The sequence below is a fragment of the Primulina eburnea genome, chromosome 14 (genome assembly GCF_022965805.1).
Source record: "Primulina eburnea isolate SZY01 chromosome 14, ASM2296580v1, whole genome shotgun sequence".
NCBI classification, from domain to species: domain Eukaryota; kingdom Viridiplantae; phylum Streptophyta; class Magnoliopsida; order Lamiales; family Gesneriaceae; genus Primulina; species Primulina eburnea.
This window is the reverse complement of record NC_133114.1, coordinates 2,786-23,855: the sequence shown is the minus strand read 5'-3', so window position 1 is coordinate 23,855 and position 21,070 is coordinate 2,786. Positions and strand designations below refer to the sequence as shown.

General features: G+C 48.7%; 3 protein-coding genes across 3 annotated transcripts; all 3 read right to left on the bottom strand.

The window, feature by feature from the left end:
- Positions 1–6,426: 6,426 nt before the first annotated feature.
- LOC140812311 (uncharacterized) lies at positions 6,427–7,017 on the bottom strand. The gene has a single exon (XM_073170551.1). The coding sequence runs from the start codon at positions 7,015–7,017 to the stop codon at positions 6,427–6,429; it is 591 nt and encodes a 196-aa protein (XP_073026652.1).
- A 1,253-nt stretch (positions 7,018–8,270) lies between these two features.
- Positions 8,271–9,019, bottom strand: LOC140812310 (uncharacterized). Its single transcript, XM_073170550.1, has 2 exons — positions 8,390–9,019; positions 8,271–8,342 (listed from the first exon to the last, which is right to left on the bottom strand). The coding sequence occupies exons 1-2, from the start codon at positions 9,017–9,019 to the stop codon at positions 8,271–8,273; spliced, it is 702 nt and encodes a 233-aa protein (XP_073026651.1).
- A 5,497-nt stretch (positions 9,020–14,516) lies between these two features.
- LOC140812304 (uncharacterized) lies at positions 14,517–15,281 on the bottom strand. Its single transcript, XM_073170539.1, has one exon. The coding sequence runs from the start codon at positions 15,279–15,281 to the stop codon at positions 14,517–14,519; it is 765 nt and encodes a 254-aa protein (XP_073026640.1).
- Positions 15,282–21,070: the final 5,789 nt, after the last annotated feature.

Sequence of the window (21,070 nt, the reverse complement as noted above, 5' to 3'; positions counted from 1 at the left end):
AGACGCGGAGGTGGAGTAACTGGTCGTGATCAAGCAGGCGCTCGACCTTGACGTCCTCCGACGAGAAGACCCAGATCTTATCATTGGAGTTGGAAATGACGTGGTGGAACCCTAACTGCGAGGTCATGAAACGATGATCCAAGACAGTCATGGGTTCGAAGATGGCCAGAATGTTGACACGGTGGCGATCCACTAAGGTGCGGAGCCTCTGGCGGGACTTAGTGTTACCTAGTCCCCTGATATTCCATAGGAGGCAGTTCATGAGGAACGAGCAGTAGGGGATCTCGATCTGTGTCGAGGGGACCTAGCTCTACGCCTATTCTTCTTCGGTTGAAAGTCTCCCGATTCAGTTAGGCGTTTATTGACTTGGTTGGACATATCAGTGTCATGGATGTCCTTATCAAAATCTCGTCCATCACAGGACTCGGCACGACGCCCGTGGAGGTCAGGGTCATCCCCAGCAATGGAGGTGGAAACAAGAGTGAAATCAGAGTGTGGGGGACCTTGATGATGGACGATCTCCTCGAGAGAGTAGTAGGAGATTTCAGGCGGAGAATTAGGATTAAAGAGAGCTCGAGATGACGGGAGAGAGACAGTCGGGATCGAGTGGCTACTGTGGTTAACCACACAGAGAGAAGTGTCAAGTACGGGGTCAGTCACGGGGTCAATAATGAGAGGGTGCGGGGATCCAAGGTCCTCCGCGCAGTCAAGAAACTGAGCGGCATCCTCCTCCTCCACCTCCTTGGCCCAGGTACGAGCTAGAGGGGCACATTTGATCGAGAGGGATGCCTGCGACGGACTTGGAAGGGCAGACTCACTAGGAGGAATGAATGGGATAGCAGGAGAAGGGTGCAAAGGCACGAGAGGGGGATCGGGACCACGGCCCGTATCCTCAGACAGATGCTGAAGGACCTCAAAGGGGTTAGAGGTGGACGGATCATTTCTAGTGTGAGTTGGTTTCACATTGCGTCTCCTCCTGCGTTTAGCAGCTCTAGTTTGGGGAGGGATCTGGGCGTGTGGCTCCGACGAGGAGGTGTGTGGGCCCTCCTCAGTGGGTGGGTGAGTCGAGGATGATGGGGTAGGGGTGGGGTGGGGCGCCTTCCCCTGGACTCTAGGTCGAGGGGGGCGAGGGTTTTTGCCGTGGGAATAACAAAGCTCAGTAAAGTGCCCCAACATTTTGCAGTCCAGGCAGTAAGAGGGGATTTTTTCATAGATGACAGTGATGTCCTGAGAGAAGTCGCCCCAACCAACCCAGATTTGGTCCCTACGGGATTCTAAGACATTAATCTCAACACAAACCCTAGCAAAGGCGCCACGGGATGCATCAGCCGTGAAATCATCTATCTTAATAGGATTCCCCACTAGTTTAGCTATGGCAAAAAGGCTTTTTTTGTCGTATAGATGTAACGGAAATTCTAGAAATCTAACCCAGACTGGAGCTATAGGCGATTCCGCCTGAAGTTTGAACTCCGGAGTCCATTTGGAAAAACGGATTCCAAGTGGGCCCACAAACATGACACTCTTGGACCAGAGGAGAGCATAGTCAGATTCACAAGATAGAATTATAACCAGAAAACCTTTGGGTAGGAATTTCAGGCTGTAAGAACGAGTAAAACCAGCTTTAGAGAAAGAGGCAGCTATTAAATTGTTAGGAACGATGGATCGGTTCCCCGAAATCTTCCCAACCAAGGCATACCTAAAAGGTTCGACTAGAGTAGAAATCATCTTGTCGGGAAATCGGATACCTAATTTCCCATCAACAGTGGATGGCTCCGGCATATCCTCCATTGAGTTACAGATATCATCGAAACTTTTTTTAATCGAACGAGGTGAGGGAGGGGCTAAAACATCACGAAAAGACACGGTAGGAAGAGACATACCTGGGAGAGAAGCTGCCGAGTTCGAAGCAAAGTTGACCCGCAAGGGTTGACTCGGCCGAGTTGCTGAGTTGACTCGGGCGGAGGGTGGCGGAGCACCGCCGAGGGCCGGTGAGGAGGTGGAGGGCCAGGAACCGGTCTGGAAAGCCGCGGAATCGGTCAACGGGGCAGTGCCGTGGAGAAGACTCGGTGGTGGACTCGGTGAGGGGAAGGGAAATTGGGCGTTTTTGATCGGGGTCGGCGATCCTAAAATTGATGGATTAATTGGATTGCCCATGACTGGAAGTCCATTCTGTGAAAGTGAATTTAAAATCGGAGAGCAATCGGGCGGGCAATTTGAAGTTAGAGACGGCGGCGTTAGGGTTTGTTGCACAAAATTGGTAGATCCGAAATTCCGGCCACCGGTGAATACGAAAGGTGAAATTGATGGAGGGCTTATGTGCGTCTGGTCAACGCGATTCCAGATCTGGGTTGGGCTCCCGGAGACAAGGTCGGAGATGGCCGGAATCGACCCAAACGTGGCAGGAAATCGCGGGTTTAGGGGCGGCGTGACTTTGGCGGCGCAATCGGAGGGGTAAATGGGCTCCGTTTGGCTTGAAATTTTTACAGTAGGCTCGTCTCGAGAAGGCGAATCCAACGGTATATCATTTATGGGTAAAGGATTAGGAATCGGCGGGGACGTCAGTAATGCCGGAATTTTCGGGTTTTTGGGCAGCGATTTGGACGAGCAATCGGTGTCCGATTGGTCTGATTTTTGAGTATGTTGTTCGCCATGGGGTGGCGAATCATCGGGACTGGTGAACCGGCGGCGGCGGTGGTGGCATGGAGGTCAAATTAGGGCAAGTGTAGAGAATATTTAGAGCTTTTTGGCAGAGAGAGCATTTTTGAAAAATTCAAAGAGGGATCTCATCGAAGGGGATAAAGAAGGAAAAAAATGAAGTCAAGTTCCCACAAGAAAATAGTAGGGTTTAGGGTTTAGGATTTTTTAGGGTTTAGGGTTAAGGGTTTTTTTTTTTTTTTCCCAGAAAACACCGTCGGAAGCGGGGGGGTTAGGCAGACCCCTACCTGTATATATCCACAAAATAAACAGTAACAAAATACAGAAGACAATAAAAACCTAAAAGAGGAGGTGGGAAAAACCAAAACCTCCTCAAAAAGGCTAAAGCAGTAGAAACTAGAAAAACAAAGCAAACTAGGGAAGTAAAGACAAACACAAAACTAACCCTAGAATACTACTAAAGAGCGCCAAACTAAACAAATACAAGCAGCGCTAAAGACCACATACTGAGGAAGACAAAATGATAGCTGCGAGGATGAAAACAGAAACCAAGCAGAAACTCTCATCCGGAAGCTATCACCCTGGAAAATCGAATCTGATAACGGTATGAAGCCCACCAGTCAAAAGAAGGCCAGACCTAGAAGTCACTGTACAATGGCGATCAAAGACCAAAAAGTAGACCGCAATCCAGCCAGAACAAAGAAGATCCAGCATCTCCAGCAAACATCTATGCAAGAACGAAAGCAGCGGGCAAGGAGAACCCTGCAGTAAATGCCCGCCAAGAACCAGGAATAAATCATAGATGAGCACCAACAGAAAGAGTGTTGTAGCCTCCCGGAACCAACTAGGACAAACATATCCTGTGCTAGTGTCTGGGCCCACTAGCACAGAGCTAATGAAAATGAGAAACAAACTCCAAGAGCAATATACCTGCAATAGAATATATATATATATATATATATATATATACATATATATATAAATATCCAAACAGATGTGATACAGAAAGAGATCCAAAAAAAAAAGGAAAGGGCACAAATGGCTAAGAGTATCTATATCTGAGGTAAGGGAGCCCTGAACGATCCGAATGGGCAAGGATGGAGATATCTCTAGGTAGTGAAGGACCAAACTCTAAGGTATAATTCATGAGCAAATGAGCCCTCGCCGCCAAGGCATCTGCCACCGAATTCCCTTCCCGGTAAATATGCGATAAATGAACTGAACGCCCCCTCATCAGCAAAAGAATCCGTGTAACAATATGCTCAAGACCCCAAGTACACCGGCGGGAGCGAAGTATAAGAAGAGATATACGAGAGTCAGTCTCAATCCAAAGAGGGAAGAAATGAAGATCAGAAGAAATGAGAAGACCCCTCCAAATAGCCCAAAGTTCTGCCCGGATATTGGTCCCAACTCCAATGAACTCACTGAAAGAAACCAGCACCTGACCAGAGGAGTCACGAACAACACCACCAACAGTAGAGGCTCCAGAACTACCTCTCGAACTCCCATCCACATTCAGTTTGAAGCACCCAACTGGCGGTCTCAACCAACGGACAATCGCCATTTTATGAACCCTGCGCATATCAACAAAAAACCCCAGCGTCCTCGCAGCATGCAAAACACCACGCCAGTGCATGGGCTTAACAGTAGACGCAGCATGAGCGAGACGTAAATAGGACAAAATCTGAGACTTAACAGTCTCCGCAGAAATGTGCAAATGACGGTGTTTCGCATCATTCCTAGCTGTCCAGAGAAACCATAACACAATGAAAGGCAAAAACTCCTTCACGTGGCCTCTAGGTGTCCACCCCGGATGCCTCTTCCAAGCACTTAGGAAGAGTCTGAAATCACTAGTAATGGGAATACGGACATGAAAAACAGCCCCAAAAAAATGCCATACAGATCTGGCAATAGGGCTGTCAATGAAAATGTGCGTAAATGTCTCAGGCATCTCACAACACTGACATTTAGACGCCAACTCGAAACCACGACGCTGGAGAACATCGTCGACTGGAAGCCATTGATGCCAAAACCTCCATAGGAAGAAAGACATAGTAGGCCTCAGCCAACTGCCCCAGCAAGGAGTGAATATATCAGAAACTTGGTCTCTCAGGCGGACAAGCTCCCAAGCGGATTTCAGCGAAAAAACACCGTCAGAACTATGCACCCAAATGGCCAAATCGGGCTCACCCAATGCAATAGGGATCAGAGCAATAGTCTCTGCAACAGAGGGAGGAACAACTGAACAGAGGAAATCAAAAGCCCAAACCCCATCTGAAATAAAGTGAGAAACACGGACACCTCGATCCCCCCGAACCGGTAACTGACTAGATAATGGAACATCCCCACACCAGATATCATCCCAAAAATTAACATCTCCCATCCCAACTCTCCATCGAATGCCAGATTCAGCAAGAGGCCTAATCTTAAGCAAACGACGCCAAGTGGGAGAAATGAACCCAGCAGATGAAACACAAGCTGGATGCACCAACTGGCAGTATTTTCTCATCATGAATTTGGCCCATAGGGATGAACCTTGACGAAAACGAAACCATAATTTAATGGAGAAGATTTCCACAATATCTTTGAGCCTGCGAAATCCAAGACCCCCTTCAGAGACAGGAAGACATGCACGAGACCACCTCGCCCAATGCCATTTCTTATCCAAGGGTCTGGACCCCCACAAGAAACCATTGAAAACATTCTCGAGCCTCTCCATAACTGCCAGAGGTGGCTGGACTACCTGGAACATGTAAAGGGGAACCGAAAGGAGAACACTCCTAAGGAGGGTCATACGACTCCCCGGGGAAAGAGTTTTAAGCTCCCAACCCTCCAACTCTTACTCACCATCTGCACAAGGGGATCAAAAAGAGAGCAAACTCTATTCCCAAGAAACAAAGGAACTCCGAGGTATTTGATAGGAAAAAAACCCTCCCCAAACCCAGTGATACGAAGGAGACGGGAACGAGTACGAGCAGAACACCTCGGAGGCAAAATAATGACGCTCTTAAATGCATTCACCAACTGCCCGGAGCAGTTTTCATAGTGATGCAAAAAATCCATGAGACTGTTCATCTCACGAGTCCCACCATTGGCAAAAATAATGATATCATCAGCATAAGCTAGGTGGGAAAGAGGGAGATCGCAACCGGATCGGTACCTAATCGCAGGATACTGACTATAAAGACGGTCAAGCCCACGCGAAAGGTACTCAGCCCCCAGAATGAAAAGAAGAGGGGAAAAAGGATCACCCTGTCGGAGACCCCTAGTGGATCCAAAGAATCCAGTGAGTAAACCATTGATATTCACAGAAAATTGGCAATGAGAAATGCAGGCAGATACCATCGCCACAACCTGCTCTGAGAAGCCATAATGCCTCAAAACATCCAACAGAAAAGACCATTGGACCCGATCATAGGCTTTGGCCATATCCAATTTCAAAATAACATTGCCACCACGGGTGGGGAGAGAAATACTATGAGTAAGCTCTTGAGCAAGGAGGATATTATCCGAAATCACCCGCCCTGGAACAAAGCCACTCTGATTCCACGAAACCAGCCTCTCCGCCACCACCTTCAATCTAGAATATAAAAGTTTGGAAATAATCTTATTGGTCACATTGCACAAGCTGATAGGACGAAAGTCCGACCAAGCCTGAGCACCCATGACTTTGGGAATCAATGTGATCGTGGTGGCAGTAAACCCCTGTGGCATGGGACTACCGCAGAAGAAATCAAGAACCGCATCCAAAACATCCTGATGGACAATCTCTCAGCAATGCTGAAAGAAGGCCGAAGAGAAACCATCAGGCCCCGCCACACTATCACGGTGTATGGAGAAAACAGTCGCCCGCACCTCTTCCAAAGAAGGGGGGGCAGCAATATTGGCGTTCTCCAAATCCGAGATCACCAAGGGGAAATCAGAAAAATCAGGGCAAGAAAGCACAAAAAGATCCCCAGTAAGCAGGTTTTGAAAAAAGGCGGCCCCAGACTGCTGAATAAGATCAGGGGAAGTAAGGCAAGATCCATTATCCCAAATACGGAAAATTTTAATAGCCACCCGTTTTTTCTTGACCATATTGTGGAAGAGTTTGGTGTTTCTCTCACCATCCTCTAACCACCTACAAGCGGCTTTTTGCCGCCAAAAATCCGCCTCCATGGCGGTAACCCGAGCAAGATCTTCATTACAATTGGACAAACTAGTCCAATGCAAATCCGAAGGGTCAGCCTCGCAAACTGCTTCAGCAACCCGGACAGCCTGCTCCGCCTGAGCAAGTTTGGCAAAAAGATCACCAAAAACACTCTTATTCCACCACTTCAGGTGGCTCTTGAGGCGCTTCAATTTCACAAAAAGACGGTGCATGTAGTATCCCGATGCCTAATTTGAGTTAATTATTGGATTAATTATATTTCGGTGGGATCGGAAGGACCGAACCGAGTTTGGATCGTCCGAAGTGGGTTCGGATCGTCCGAGACAGGTGGCTGGACACGTGGAAGACATGCAGGGTTCGGATCGTCTGATCAGGGTTCGGATCGTCCGAGACAGGTGGCTGGACACGTGGAAGACATGCAGGGTTCGGATCGTCCGATCAGGGTTCGGATCGTCCGAAGTGTACCGGATCGGATCTTCCGAAGTGGATCGGATCTACCGATCGTTGTCTATAAATAGAGGCGCGAGGCTTCACTTTTTACTCGCCAATTCCGAGTGTTCCAGAGCGTTTTAGTCGTTTCTGATGGGTTTCTAGTCTTTTCCCGAGGTTCAGGCACTAGCGGGGAGCTACTAGTTTTGTAGCGGAGCTGTGCTCTAGTTGGGAGCTAGCGGCATCAGTGGGCTGACTACGGACACAGGCTTGATTCTAGGGCTGATTGCTAGGATCTACTGGTTTGAGGTACGAAAGTACTATCCGAGATAGCAGGATTGAGTATGCTTTACTATGTGTTGCATGTTTATATGTTGCATTATTATCTGTCATATGATGCATGGTTTATTATGCGGCATTTGCATAATCATGTTGGGCCTGATTATCTTTGAGATAGCCTGTTGAGAGGGTGCTCAGCCCTCGTTTGTTGTGGATGGTTGGACCCCGTTGGCCGACGGTGGTCAGGTCACCGGTATATCCACAGGTTTATTTTGGTATGGGAGCCACCTCCTGGTACGACGGCGCAGAGTGCTACATACCTTGACGTCATTTACCTGAGCAGTATTTCGTTATACCCAGATCCTGGTATCCAGTACATTTTGCATACATGCATGTCGTAGTCTTGTATACTCATGCTTTCGGTGCTGAGCGTTTTATGCTCACGTCCTCGGTTTATCTCTGTTTTGGACACCCTATTCGATGGGGCAGGTCTCAGGTTGGACGGTCCAGGAGGGAGTGGACAGGGAGCTGGCAGATGTTGACCTGTAGTTGTTGGTATTTGTTCTTGGAATTTAGTTCGATCTGGTTGTTTAAGTATTTTGTACTTACAGATTCGATTGGGTTGTATTACTGTTTTTCCGCTGTTTACCTGATTCAGTTTTAAATGTTAATTTTGCATGCTTAAGATCTGATTAGTAGGTGATTCTGGAACGGGTCACTACAGTGCATGCCGTTCAAATGACACGGCAAATTCCAATTAAGCCGCACCGTCTGCAAAAAACCGTGGTGCCTGAGCCACATGCTCTGAAAGCGAAAAGAACTCGGCCCACTAGCAAAGACCGGGACTGACACAAAAAGAGGACAATGGTCAGAGACTGTACGAATGAGGTGCTCCACACGAATAGAATGAAAATGATCACCCCAATCAACAGACACAAAAACCCTATCAAGACGCTTCCAAACGGTCTTGTTCGTCCACGTGAACGAAGACCCCTCAAAACCAGCGTCCACTAACCCAGAATCCAAAATAAAGTGATTAAATTCTTCCATGGGAAGCAACCGCCCACCAGAAGAACCCAAACACTCCGAGGAATTTCTAACTACATTAAAGTCGCTACCGACAATCCAAGGACCCGGATCAGGCTTAACCTGAAGCAAAGAAGTCCAAAGATGTCTGCGCTCAATGTAGTCACACTTAGCATAAACAAATGAACAAAAGACGGTGGTAGGCAAAAAACTAACAGAAACCCGGAAGTGAAGGAATTGAGTGTGATCAAGGAGACACTCAGCTTTCACATCCTCAGCAAAGAAAACCCAGATATGACCCGAGGAGTTCGATATAACTCGAGAAAAACCAAAACGACGAGTCATAAAACAAACATCGAGATCAATCATGGGTTCCAAAATAGCCAAGATCTTGACTCTCTTTTCTTTAACATGGGCATGTAGCCTCTGTTGAGACTCCGAGTTCCGGAGCCCCCTCACATTCCATATGAGAAAATTCATGGAGAATGGGCACCAGAACCGCCCTGTCGCTTTTTACGCGACCTATGAAAAGCATTCTCCTTCCTTTTCTTAATATCCCCCATATCAGCATCCAGAATACGACTCTCCGGTCTACAGCCATCGCCCGACTCAGAATGCCGATCAAATTCATGATCAGAGTCACCAGCAGATTCTAGCCTGAAGACCAACTCACTGACAGAGGGGCCCTGCCTAGCAACCAATTCCTCTACCGTAGAGGAGGCATCATCAGGAGACAAAGGAACAGAGGGGATGGAATGACTACTGTGATTCAAAGTGCAAGGCCCCAGAGAACCAAACACAAGCAACTCAGAAGTAGACGATAGCCCAGTACCATCCACACAATCATCCAACTGTAACCCTCCATCAATAACCTCATCACTGAGGATCATTTCCTCAACAAGAACAGTCTCCAATTGATCCTTGCCAGAAGTCCCAACACCGGCATCCTCCAGATTACAACATGGAGGATCCGTATCAACACAATCAAGTCCAACAGGATCAGGCTCCGCATCCTGCCCATGCGAGAGCACCTCAAAAGGATTTAACTCAAGAGGATTTTTCTTTGGAAGAACCTGCCGAACTGGCCTCTTTCTCCATCTACGCCTGGGACCCGTGCCATTTTTCTGAAGCTGAGGCTGGATCCCCAAATTAAAACCAGGGGCAACACCCCTTGGTGGGGCAGGCTCTGTAGAAGTGGGAGACTGACCATGAGCACGGTCAGAAGGCTTAGGACGAACGGGTTTTGGGTTTTTGCCATGGGAATAACAAACACTGGTCGAATGACCCAGCATTTTGCAATTCGTGCAGTATCCGGGGATGCGCTCATAAATGACTTCAATTTCTTGAGCATGATCACCCCAACCCACCCAAACTTCTTTGACTAGCGGTTCCAGCACATTAATTTCAACACATACTCGAGCAAAAGCACCTCGAGTAGAATCTGCAGTATGATCATCCATTGTTTAGGGTCTAGGGTTTAGGGTTTAGGGGTTAGGGGTTAGGGGTTTAGGGTAAGGGTTAAGGGTTTAGGGTTTGGGGTTTGGGGTTTGGGGTTTCGAGTTTAGGGTTTCGGGTTTAGGGTTTGGGGTTTAGGGTTTAGGGTTTGGGGTTTGGGGTTTGGGGTTTAGGGTTTCGGGTTTAGGGGTTAGGGGTTAGGGTTTAGGGTTTAGGGGTTTAGGGGTTAGGGTTTAGGGTTTAGGGTTTTTTTTTTTTTTTTTTTACCGGAAAACACCGCCGGATGCGGGGGGTTAGGCAGACCCCTACCTGTATATATCCACAAAAGAAAAAGTAACAACAGAAAGAAAACCTAAAAGAGGAGGGGTACTATACCAAGACCTCCTCGAAAAGGCTAAAGCAGTGGAAACATAAAGACAAAGTAGCCTAGGGACATAAAAACGTAAACGAAAATAACCCTAGACTACGACAAAAAGTGCGGCAGAAACTAATCAAATACGAGCAGCGCTAAAATTCAACACGCCGAAGAAGATCAAATGATAACTGGGAGATGAGTGCGGAATCCATGAAGAAGCTCTCATCTCTGAGCCATCACCCTGAAGAAGCCAGTCTGTCAAAACGACGCTAATCTGATACCAGGTAACTGTATGAATCCCAGCAGTGAACATAAGATCTGGCCAGGAAATCACTGTACAATGACGATAAAAGGGCAAAATGAAGATCGCAAACCATCCAGGACAAAAAGGATCCAGCATCTGAAGTATAAATCTGACGAAGGTATCATAACAATGAAGAGGATCGTCCGGAAATAATCCCTGGAACCACCACGACATCCAGTAAACTCCTGTAAAAGAACTGATACGGCGGGCAAGGAGAAGCCTGCAGTAAGCGCCCGCCAGGAACCAGAAATGGACCAAAGAGAGCCACAAACGGAAATATCGCTCCAGGGAATATGAGAGGGCCAAAGAAAAGCACCAATAGGGTAAGTGCAAGAGCCCACCCAATCCCGAGGAGACCAAACATGTAGTGTGTGAGTGTCTGGACCCACTCACACCAGACTGGCAAGACGGGGGAAAAGAGAAACCCCCAAAAGAACAGTACCTGCAAAGAAAAAGATACACACATATATATATATATATATATATATATAAATAGAAAGTCAGAAGAAATGGATCCAAGTGAAAGAAAGGGCTGCAAACAGCTAAGAACATCTATATCTCAGGTAGGGAAGTCCGGAGGTATCCGAACGTGCAAGTATGGAAATGTGCCTAGGGAGGGAGGGACCTAACTCTAAAGTAAAGTGCCTAAGGGTATGGGCCGTCGCCGCCAACGCATCCGCCACCGAATTACCCTCCTGGAATATATGCGAAATATGAACAGACCGCCCCCTCAAAAGGACCAGAATCCTGGATACAATGAGATCAAGACCCCAGCAACATCGATGGGAACGAATGAGCTGAATAGAAGTCAGAGAATCAAGCTCGATCCAAAGAGGGAAAAAAGAATGATCAGAACAAAGGAGAAGACCTCTCCAAACCGCCCAAAGCTCAGCCCGAAGAGAAGACCCAGCTCCGATGAACTCGCTGAAAGAGAGCACCACCCTCCCAAAGTCATCCCGAACAACACCACCAGCAGAGGAGTCCTCAGATATACCACGCGAGCTCCCATCCACATTAAGCTTGAAGCACCCGGAAGGCGGTCGCAGCCAGCGAACAATCGCCGTCCTATGGAATCTGTGGAGAGCAACCGAAATACCCAGCAATCTGGCCACATGAAACACACCCAGCCAATGTCTGGGCTTGACAGTACGCGCAGAGTGGGCGAGACGCAGGTAATACAAAATATGATACTTCACCGTCTCCCCGGAAACAGGGAGATGACGGTGCTTAGCATCGTTCCGTGCAGTCCAGAGGAACCACAGGATGATGCAGGGGAGAAACTCCCGGACATGGCCCCCCCGGGACCAGACCAAATCTCTCTTCCACGCACTGAGGAACAAACTGAAATCCTCAGTGTCGGGAATACGAACACGGAACACTGCGCCAAAGAAATGCCAGACAGACCGAGCAACCGGGCTGCGAATGAATATGTGTGTAAATGTCTCAGCCATATCACAACACTGACATCTCGAGGCTAACGCAAAACCCCGGCGCTGGAGCACCTCATCAACTGGGAGCCACTGATAACAGAACCTCCAAAGTAAGAACGACATGGTAGGCCTCAACCAACTCCCCCATCACGGGAGGAAAATATCTGAAGACGGAGCACGCTGACGGATCAGCTCCCAAGCAGATCTCACAGAGAAAGCACCATCGGAGCTATGGATCCATCGAGCCAGATCAGGGTCTCCAGAAAGGACAGGAATCAAAACAATCTCCTCGGCAACCGAAGGAGCAACAACCGCACAAAGGCGATCAAAATCCCAGGACCCCTCAGACAGAAAATGAGAGACCCGAACATCACGGCCCCCGCGGACCACACACCGTACGTCCCCAAACCAAGTGTCATCCCAAAAAGAAACATCTCCGAGACCAACACGCCAGCGAATGCCAGGCTCCGCGCGAGGGCGGATCCTGAGGAGACGACGCCAAATGGGGGAAATAGAAGCACGGGCGGGGACACAGGCAGGAGCATCCAGCCGGCAATACTTCCGTAAAAGGAATCTCGCCCAAAGAGAGGAGCCCTGCCGAAATCTGAACCATAATTTTATAGAGAAACATTCCACGAGATCTTTCCATCTGCGGAATCCAAGGCCCCCCTCAAGCACGGGGAGGCAAGCCCGGGACCATCGGGCCCAGTGCCACTTTCTTTCCAAGGGCCTCGACCCCCAGAGGAAGGCATTGAAGGCCCGCTCAAGCTTCTCCATGACAGCCAGAGGTGGCTGAACCACCTGAAACAGATAAATCGGCATGGAGAGGAGCACGCTGCGTATCAGGGTCATCCGGCTACCCGGAGAGAGGGTCCGAATCTCCCAACCCTCTAACTTCCTACGAACAGACTGTAGGAGGGGCTCAAAAAGGGAGCAAGTACGATTACCCCGATAAAGGGGAACTCCGAGGTACTTGAGGGGCAGATGACCCTCGGCGAACCCGGTGATGCGCAAAAGCTGAGAGCGGAGATGCCCAGAGCACCTCGGAGGCAAAATCACAGAACTCTTGGCAGCATTCACACGCTGCCCAGAACAGTTCTCGTAGTGATGCAGAAAGTCTACAAGGCGCTGCATACCACGAGACCCACCACTGGCAAAAATAATGACATCATCAGCATAAGCCAGGTGGGAGATCAAAATATCACAGTCAGACCGGTACATGAGCGCAGGATGCTGCAGGTAGAGGCGGTCTAGGCCACGAGAAAGATACTCCGCCCCCAAAATGAAGAGAAGGGGGGACAATGGATCGCCCTGCCGGAGGCCCCTAGTGGAACCAAAAAACCCCGATAGAGGACCATTGATGTTCACGGAGAAATGACAATGGGAAATACAGGCCGAGACCAAAGCCACAACACGCTCTGAAAAGCCAAAATGTCTCAAAACGTCAAATAAGAACTGCCACTGAACCCTATCATAGGCCTTGGCCATATCCAACTTCAAGATCACATTACCACCACGAGTGGGGAGAGTAATGCTGTGAGTGAGCTCCTGGGCAAGGAGAATATTATCCGAGATCATCCGACCCGGAACGAAGCCACTCTGATTCGGGGAAACAAGTCTCTCCACCACATCCCTCAGCCGAGAGAACAACAGCTTCGAGATGATTTTGTTCGTGACATTGCACAGACTGATCGGACGGAAGTCCGACCATGCGCGTGAACCCTCGACTTTGGGAATAAGAGTGATCGTGGTGGCGGTAAAACCCTGAGGCATAGGAGATCCCTGGAAAAAATCAAGAACCGCACCAAAAATATCCTGATGGACAATCTCCCAGCAATGCTGAAAGAACGCCGAAGAAAAGCCATCAGGGCCAGCAACGCTATCAGGGTGAATAGAGAAGACGGTCGCGCGGACCTCCTCCAAAGAGGGAGTCGCAGCAAAACCATCATTCTCGACGTCAGAGATAACCGAGGGGAGACCCGAAAAATCAGGGCAATCGAGCGCAGTGGGCTCCCCGGTAAGAAGATCCTGGAAAAACAAGGCTCCTGACTGCTGAATCAAATCCTGAGACGTCAGGCAGACCCCATTCTCCCATATGCGGAAAATTTTATTCGCAACGCGCTTCTTCCTCACCATATTATGGAAGAGTCTGGTGTTCCGCTCACCATCCTCAAGCCAATGGCAAGCCGCTTTCTGTTTCCAAAAATCCGCCTCCATGGCGGTGATACGGGCCAGATCCTCATTGCGATCGGACAGAGAAGTCCAATTCGCGTCAGAAGGGTCGGCCTCACAGACAGCCTCGGCTGAACGAACAGCCCTCTCAGCCTCAGTAATTCTATCAAAGATGTTACCAAAAACATCCCGATTCCACCACCGGAGGTGATGCTTAAGACGCTTCATCTTGGCAAAAAGCCGAGGCATGCCGCTCAGACTTCAAGGCAGATTCCAATTAAGCCTCACAGTCTGCAAAAAACCATGGTGCCGAACCCACATACGCTGGAAGCGAAACGAGCTCGGGCCACGGGCAAAAACAGGAGCGGTGACCAAAAGCGGACAGTGATCCGAGACAGTACGAGCGAGATGTTCAACCCGAATCGAGCTGAAATGATCTCCCCAATCAACAGAAACCAAGACCCTGTCCAACCGCTTCCAGATGGTCTTATTCGTCCAAGTGAACGAAGACCCCTCAAAACCAGCATCAATCAGGCCAGAGTCAAGAATAAAAGTGTTGAACTCCTCCATGGGTAGCAACCTACCACCACGGGAGCCCAAGCACTCAGAAGCATCCCTGACGACATTAAAGTCGCCCCCAACCAGCCAGGGACCCAAAACAGGCTTGACCAAAAGCAAGGAAGCCCAAAGATCCCTACGCTGAACATAATCACATCTAGCATAGACAAAAGAACAAAATATCTCTGTCGGCAAGAAAGAGGCAGAGACTCTGATGTGAAGGAACTGAGCATGATCAAAAACACACTCCGCCCTCACATCAGCAGCAAAAAATACCCAGATATGACCGGAGAGATTAGAGATGACTCCAGAAAACCCCAAACGGCGAGTCATGAATCTCGGATCCAGATCAATCATGGGCTCCAAAACAGCCAAAACCTTAATCTGTTTCTCCTTCACAAAGGCATGAAGCCTCTGCTGGGACTCCAAACCTCGAAGTCCCCGGATATTCCAGATTAAGCAATTCATGGGGAACGGGTGGAAGAAGGATCTGATCGCTTTTTATGCGATCTCCGACCATCACCCTGAGGTCTTTTTCTGGGATTGGACATGTCAGTGTCCTGAATACTACACTCAGACCCACAACTAACTCCAGACACAGAATGTCGATCAAAATCCTGATCAGGATCATCAGTCGACATGTGACTGGGAGTCATCTCAAGCATAGGGGGTCCCTGTCGAGCAATCAACTCGTCCAGCATAGAAGTGGCATCAGCAGGGGATGCGGGAAAAGATGGGACCGAGTGGCTGCTATGATTTTCAATACAAACCTCCGGAGGGCCAAACACAGTCACCACATCCGGGCGTGGAGATCCAAGGTCATCCACACAGTCCACAAAAGGAACACTCTCATCGTCCTCAGCCACCGAGACCTCAGGGCGGTCAGAAATGGGGGCCTCCTGATGAGAGCTCAAACTAACAGATGGAACAGGAACACCTAATCCAAGCTCCGCAGAGCCTACCTCTGTCTCCTGCAAATGTGAAAGAACTCCAAAAGAGTTCGAAGCAAGGGGATCATCCCTCGGGAGAGCCTGACGAACAGGCCTCCGTCTCTGTCTACGCCGGGGACCATGGCCATTGACATGAAGCTGGGGCTGTGGTCCCGGGACAATGACAGGGGCTGCACCCTCAGGTGGTGCCTGAGCAGGAGGCGCCTCCGGCTGAGGAGGCCCTCGATCAGCAGGCTTGGATCGAGCAGGTTTAGGATTTTTACCATGAGAATAGCAAACGTCGGTCGAATGACCCAACATCTTGCAATCCGTGCAATACCCAGGTATTTTCTCATACACAACATCAATCTCCTGAGTATGATCACCCCAACGCACCCAAATTTGCTTAACGGGTGTTTCCAACACATTCAGCTCCACACAGACACGAGCAAAAGCGCTCGAGAGGAGTCAGCAGTAAAGTCATCCATTTTCACCGGGTTGCCCAAAATCTTGGCAAAGGCAAAAAGACTTTTCTTGTTAAACAGGTGAATGGGCAAACCCGGGAGACGCACCCAAACAGGGGCGATGGGAGATTCTTCTTGAAGATTGAATTCGGGGGTCCATTTGGAGAAACGGATCCCAAGAGGACCCACCATCATCTGCCCACGCGTCCAAAATAACGCATAATCCTCTTCACAATGAAGTGAAAGGATCAGAAAACCCCGAGGCAAGAACCTCAAATCAAAAGATCGCTTCAATCCCAAACGAGCAAAAGCCGTAGAAATTCCCGAGTTCGGGACTAAGGATCTATTACCAGAAATCTTCCCAACTAAGGAAAACTTAAAAGGCTCGGTCAGGGAAGACATTACCTCATCCGGGAAATGAATACCCGGTTTCCCATCCTTAAGCGTCGGTGGGGGCATTTCGTCCATAGCATCGACGACATCTCCAAAGCCATTCTTCCCCGAGCGAGGGGAAGTAGGAGCCAGAGCATCCCTAAATGACACTGAAAACTTCTTAGTTGCACGAGAATCAGATTTAGAAGCCATACCCGAGTTGTTGACTTTTGAGTTGACTCGGTCAACTCGTTGAGTTGACCCGGCCGAGTTGACCACCGAGTTGACCACCGGAGATGCACCCAAGATCGGCGACGGTGAGGAGAACACAGAACCGGTCTTCAATCCACTAGAACCGGGCAGCAGAGGGGCCGATTGCATCAAAGAATGTGGATAAATTCGATTTTGCCCTAGAATTTGGGGGTTTCCGACCGGTGGCCGGAAACCTGAAATTGAAGGTGGCAAAACTCGACCCATGACTGGAAGACTAGATCCTAAAGAGGAATTGAAAAAATACGCCGGAACAGTACCTGAAATCGGCGGCGAAGTGAACGGAATCTCACCGATTTGGGGGTTTTTGATCGGCGGGGAATTTTCTGAAATTGATGGAATGGTTGGAGAACCCATGGAATGAGGAGTATACGGTAGTGAGGAATTAGTGAACGGAGCCACCACGCCGGAGTAATTTGAGAAAGATTCCGACGCAGCTAGGGTTTGAGGGTGGAAATCGGTAGATCTAAAATTGCCACCGGAGGAGAACACGGTTGGGAACGAGGCCTGTGGCAATGGAATCGTCTCAGTCTCGCGATTCCAGATCGGGGCTTGTTGTGGAAAAAGATGACCGGAATCGGCCGGACGAAGCGGAAGAGTTCCCGCCGCCGCGATGAACAGTGCAGGCGAAGTTTCAGAAGATGATTCCGGCGAAAATACTGAGTGGTCGAGAGTGGGGCTGGTACGAATGGACTCGTCTGCTCGAGGCGAGTCAGATGGTAGGTAGTCGGCGCCGGGAGGAACAGTGCACGGCGACGACGCGATTTTGGACGGAAATGGCGCGATTTCAATCGGCGATTTGGAGGGGTTACCGGACTCCGATTGGACTGAAACTTGGACAGGGTGCTCGCCGTGAGGAGGCGGTTCAGGTGGGGTGGTTCGTCGGCCGGGGTCCGGCGGCATGGCGGCAATTAGGGCGTGAATAGTGATGGTTTTAGTGTGTTTTTTCTCACGTTTTACTGTGTGTTTTTTTCAGAGAAAATTTTTTGGGGGCAAATGTTTAGGGTTTAGGGTTTTTTTTTTTTTTCCGGAAAACACCGCCGGAAGCGGGGGGGTTAGGCAGACCCCGACCTGTATATATCCACAAAATAGACAGTAACAAAATACAGAAGACAGAATAAAAACCTAAAAGAGGAGGTGGATAAAACCAAAACCTCCTCAAAAAGGCTAAAACAGTAGAAACGAAAAAAAACAAAGCATCCTAGGGGAGTAAATACAGAAGCAAAACTAACCCTAGAATGCTACTGAAAAACGCCAGAAACAAAACAAATACAAGAAGCACTAATAACAACATGCTGAGGAAGACCAAATGATAACGGCGAGATGAACGCATAGTCAATGCAAAAGCTCTCATCCCTGAGCTATCACCCTGGAGAATGCTATCTGTCAAAATGAATATAATCTGGTAGCTGACAACTGTACCGAACCCTCCAGTCAAAAGTATGTCTGGCCAGGAAGTCACTATACGATGGCGATCCAAGAGCAAAATATAGATCGCAATCCCGCCAGAACAAAAGATATCCAACATCTGAAGCAAAAGAACATAAAGCACAATCCCATGAAGTAGAAGTCTGATGAACATGGCAAGAAACAGAGGATCATCCTGAAAGCACCCTGTGAATCCACCATGACATCCAGCAAACACCGCTACTATAGCTGATACGGCGAGCAAGGAGAACCAGCAGTAAACGCCCGCCAGGGACCATGAGTGGGCCAAAGGAAAGCACCACCAGAAACAGTGCAGAAACCCACTCCGAACAAACAAGAACAAACACGTCATGAGCAAGTGTCTGTACCCACTTGCTCGGACCATATGAAAGTGGAAAACATCCAGCAAGAACAATAACCAGGACAAACACATCCTGTGCCAGTGTCTGGACCCACTAGCACAGAGAAATGAGAATGACAAACAAACTCCCAGAGCAATATACCTGCAATAAAAATACATATATATATATATATATATATATATATATATATATATAATACCCAACAGATGTGATACAGAAAGAGATCCAAAAAGAGGAAAGGGCACAAATGGCTAAGAGTATCTATATCTAAGGTAAGGGAGCCCGGAACGATCCGAACGGGCAAGGATGGAGATATCTCTAGGTAGTGAAGGACCTAACTCTAAGGTATAATTCCGGAGTAAATGAGCCCTCGCCGCCAAGGCATCCGCCACCGAATTCCCTTCCCGGTAAATATGCGATAGATGAACTGAACGCCCCCTCATCAGCAAACGAATCCGTGTAACAATATGCTCAAGACCCCAAGTACACCGGCGGGAGCGAAAGTATAAGAAGAGATATACGAGAGTCAGTCTCAATCCAAAGAGGGAAGAAATGAAGATCAGAAGAAATGATAAGACCCCTCCAAATAGCCCAAAGTTCTGCCCGGATATTGGTCCCAACTCCAATGAACTCACTGAAAGAAACCAGCACCTGACCAGAGGAGTCACGAACAACACCACCAACAGTAGAAGCTCCAGGACTACCTCTCGAACTCCCATCCACATTCAGTTTGAAGCACCCAACCGGCGGTCTCAACCAACGGACAATCGCCATTTTATGAACCCTGCGCGTATCAACAAAAAACCCTAGCGACCTCGCAGCATGTAAAACACCACGCCAGTGCATGGGCTTAACAGTAGACGCAGCGTGAGCGAGACGCAAATAGGACAAAATCTGAGACTTAACAGTCTCCCAAGAAATGTGCAAATGACGGTGTTTCGCATCATTCCTAGCTGTCCAGAGAAACCATAAAACAATGAAAGGCAAAAACTCCTTCACGTGGCCTCTAGGTGTCCACCCCGGATGCCTCTTCCAAGCACTGAGGAAGAGTCTGAAATCACTAGTAAGGGGAATACGGACATGAAAAACAGCCCCAAAAAAATGCCATACAGATCTAGCAATAGGGCTGTCAATGAAAATGTGCGTGAATGTCTCAGGCATCTCACAGCACTGACATTTAGACGCCAACTCGAAACCACGACGTTGGAGAACATCGTCAACTGGAAGCCATTGATGCCAAAACCTCCATAGGAAGAAAGACATAGTAGGCCTCAGCCAACTGCCCCAGCAAAGAGTGAATATATCAGAAACTTGGTCTCTCAGGCGGACAAGCTCCCAAGCAGATTTTATCGAAAAAACACCGTCAGAACTATGCACCCAAATGGCCAAATCGGGCTCACCCAATGCAATAGGGATCAGAGCAATAGTCTCAGCAACAGAGGGAGGAACAACTGAACAGAGGAAATCAAAATCCCAAACCCCATCTGAAATAAAGTGAGAAACACGGACACCTCGATCCCCCCGAATCGGTAACTGACTAGATAATGGAACATCCCCACACCAGACATCATCCCAAAAATTAACATCTCCCATCCCAACTCTCCATCGAATGCCAGATTCAGCACGAGGCCTAATCTTAAGCAAACGACGCCAAGTGGGAGAAATGAACCCAGCAGATGAAACACAAGCTGGATGCACCAACTGGCAGTATTTTCTCATCATAAATTTGGCCCATAGGGATGAACCTTGACGAAAACGAAACCATAATTTAATGGAGAAGCTTTCCACAATATCTTTGAGCCTGCGAAATCCAAGACCCCCTTCAGAGACAGGAAGACATGCACGAGACCACCTCGCCCAATGCCATTTCTTATCCAAGGGTCTGGACCCCCACAAGAAACCATTGAAAACATTCTCGAGCCTCTCCATAACTGCCAGAGGTGGCTGGACTACCTGGAACATGTAAAGGGGAACCGAAAGGAGAACACTCCTAAGGAGGGTCATACGACTCCCCGGGGAAAGAGTTTTAAGCTCCCAACCCTCCAACTTCTTACTCACCATCTGCACAAGGGGATCAAAAAGAGAACAAACTCTATTCCCACGAAACAAAGGAACTCCAAGGTATTTGATAGGAAAATGACCCTCCCCAAACCTAGTGATACGAAGGAGACGGGAACGGGTACGATCCGAACACCTCGGAGGCAAAATAAGAACACTCTTCACCGCATTCACCAACTGCCCCGAGCAGTTTTCATAGTGATGCAAAAAATCCATGAGACTGTTCATGACACGAGTCCCACCATTGGCAAAAATAATGATATCATCAGCATAGGCCAGGTGGGAGACAAGGAGATCACAACCAGATCGGTACCTAATCGCAGGATACTGACGATAAAGACGATCAAGACCACGCGAAAGGTACTCAGCCCCAA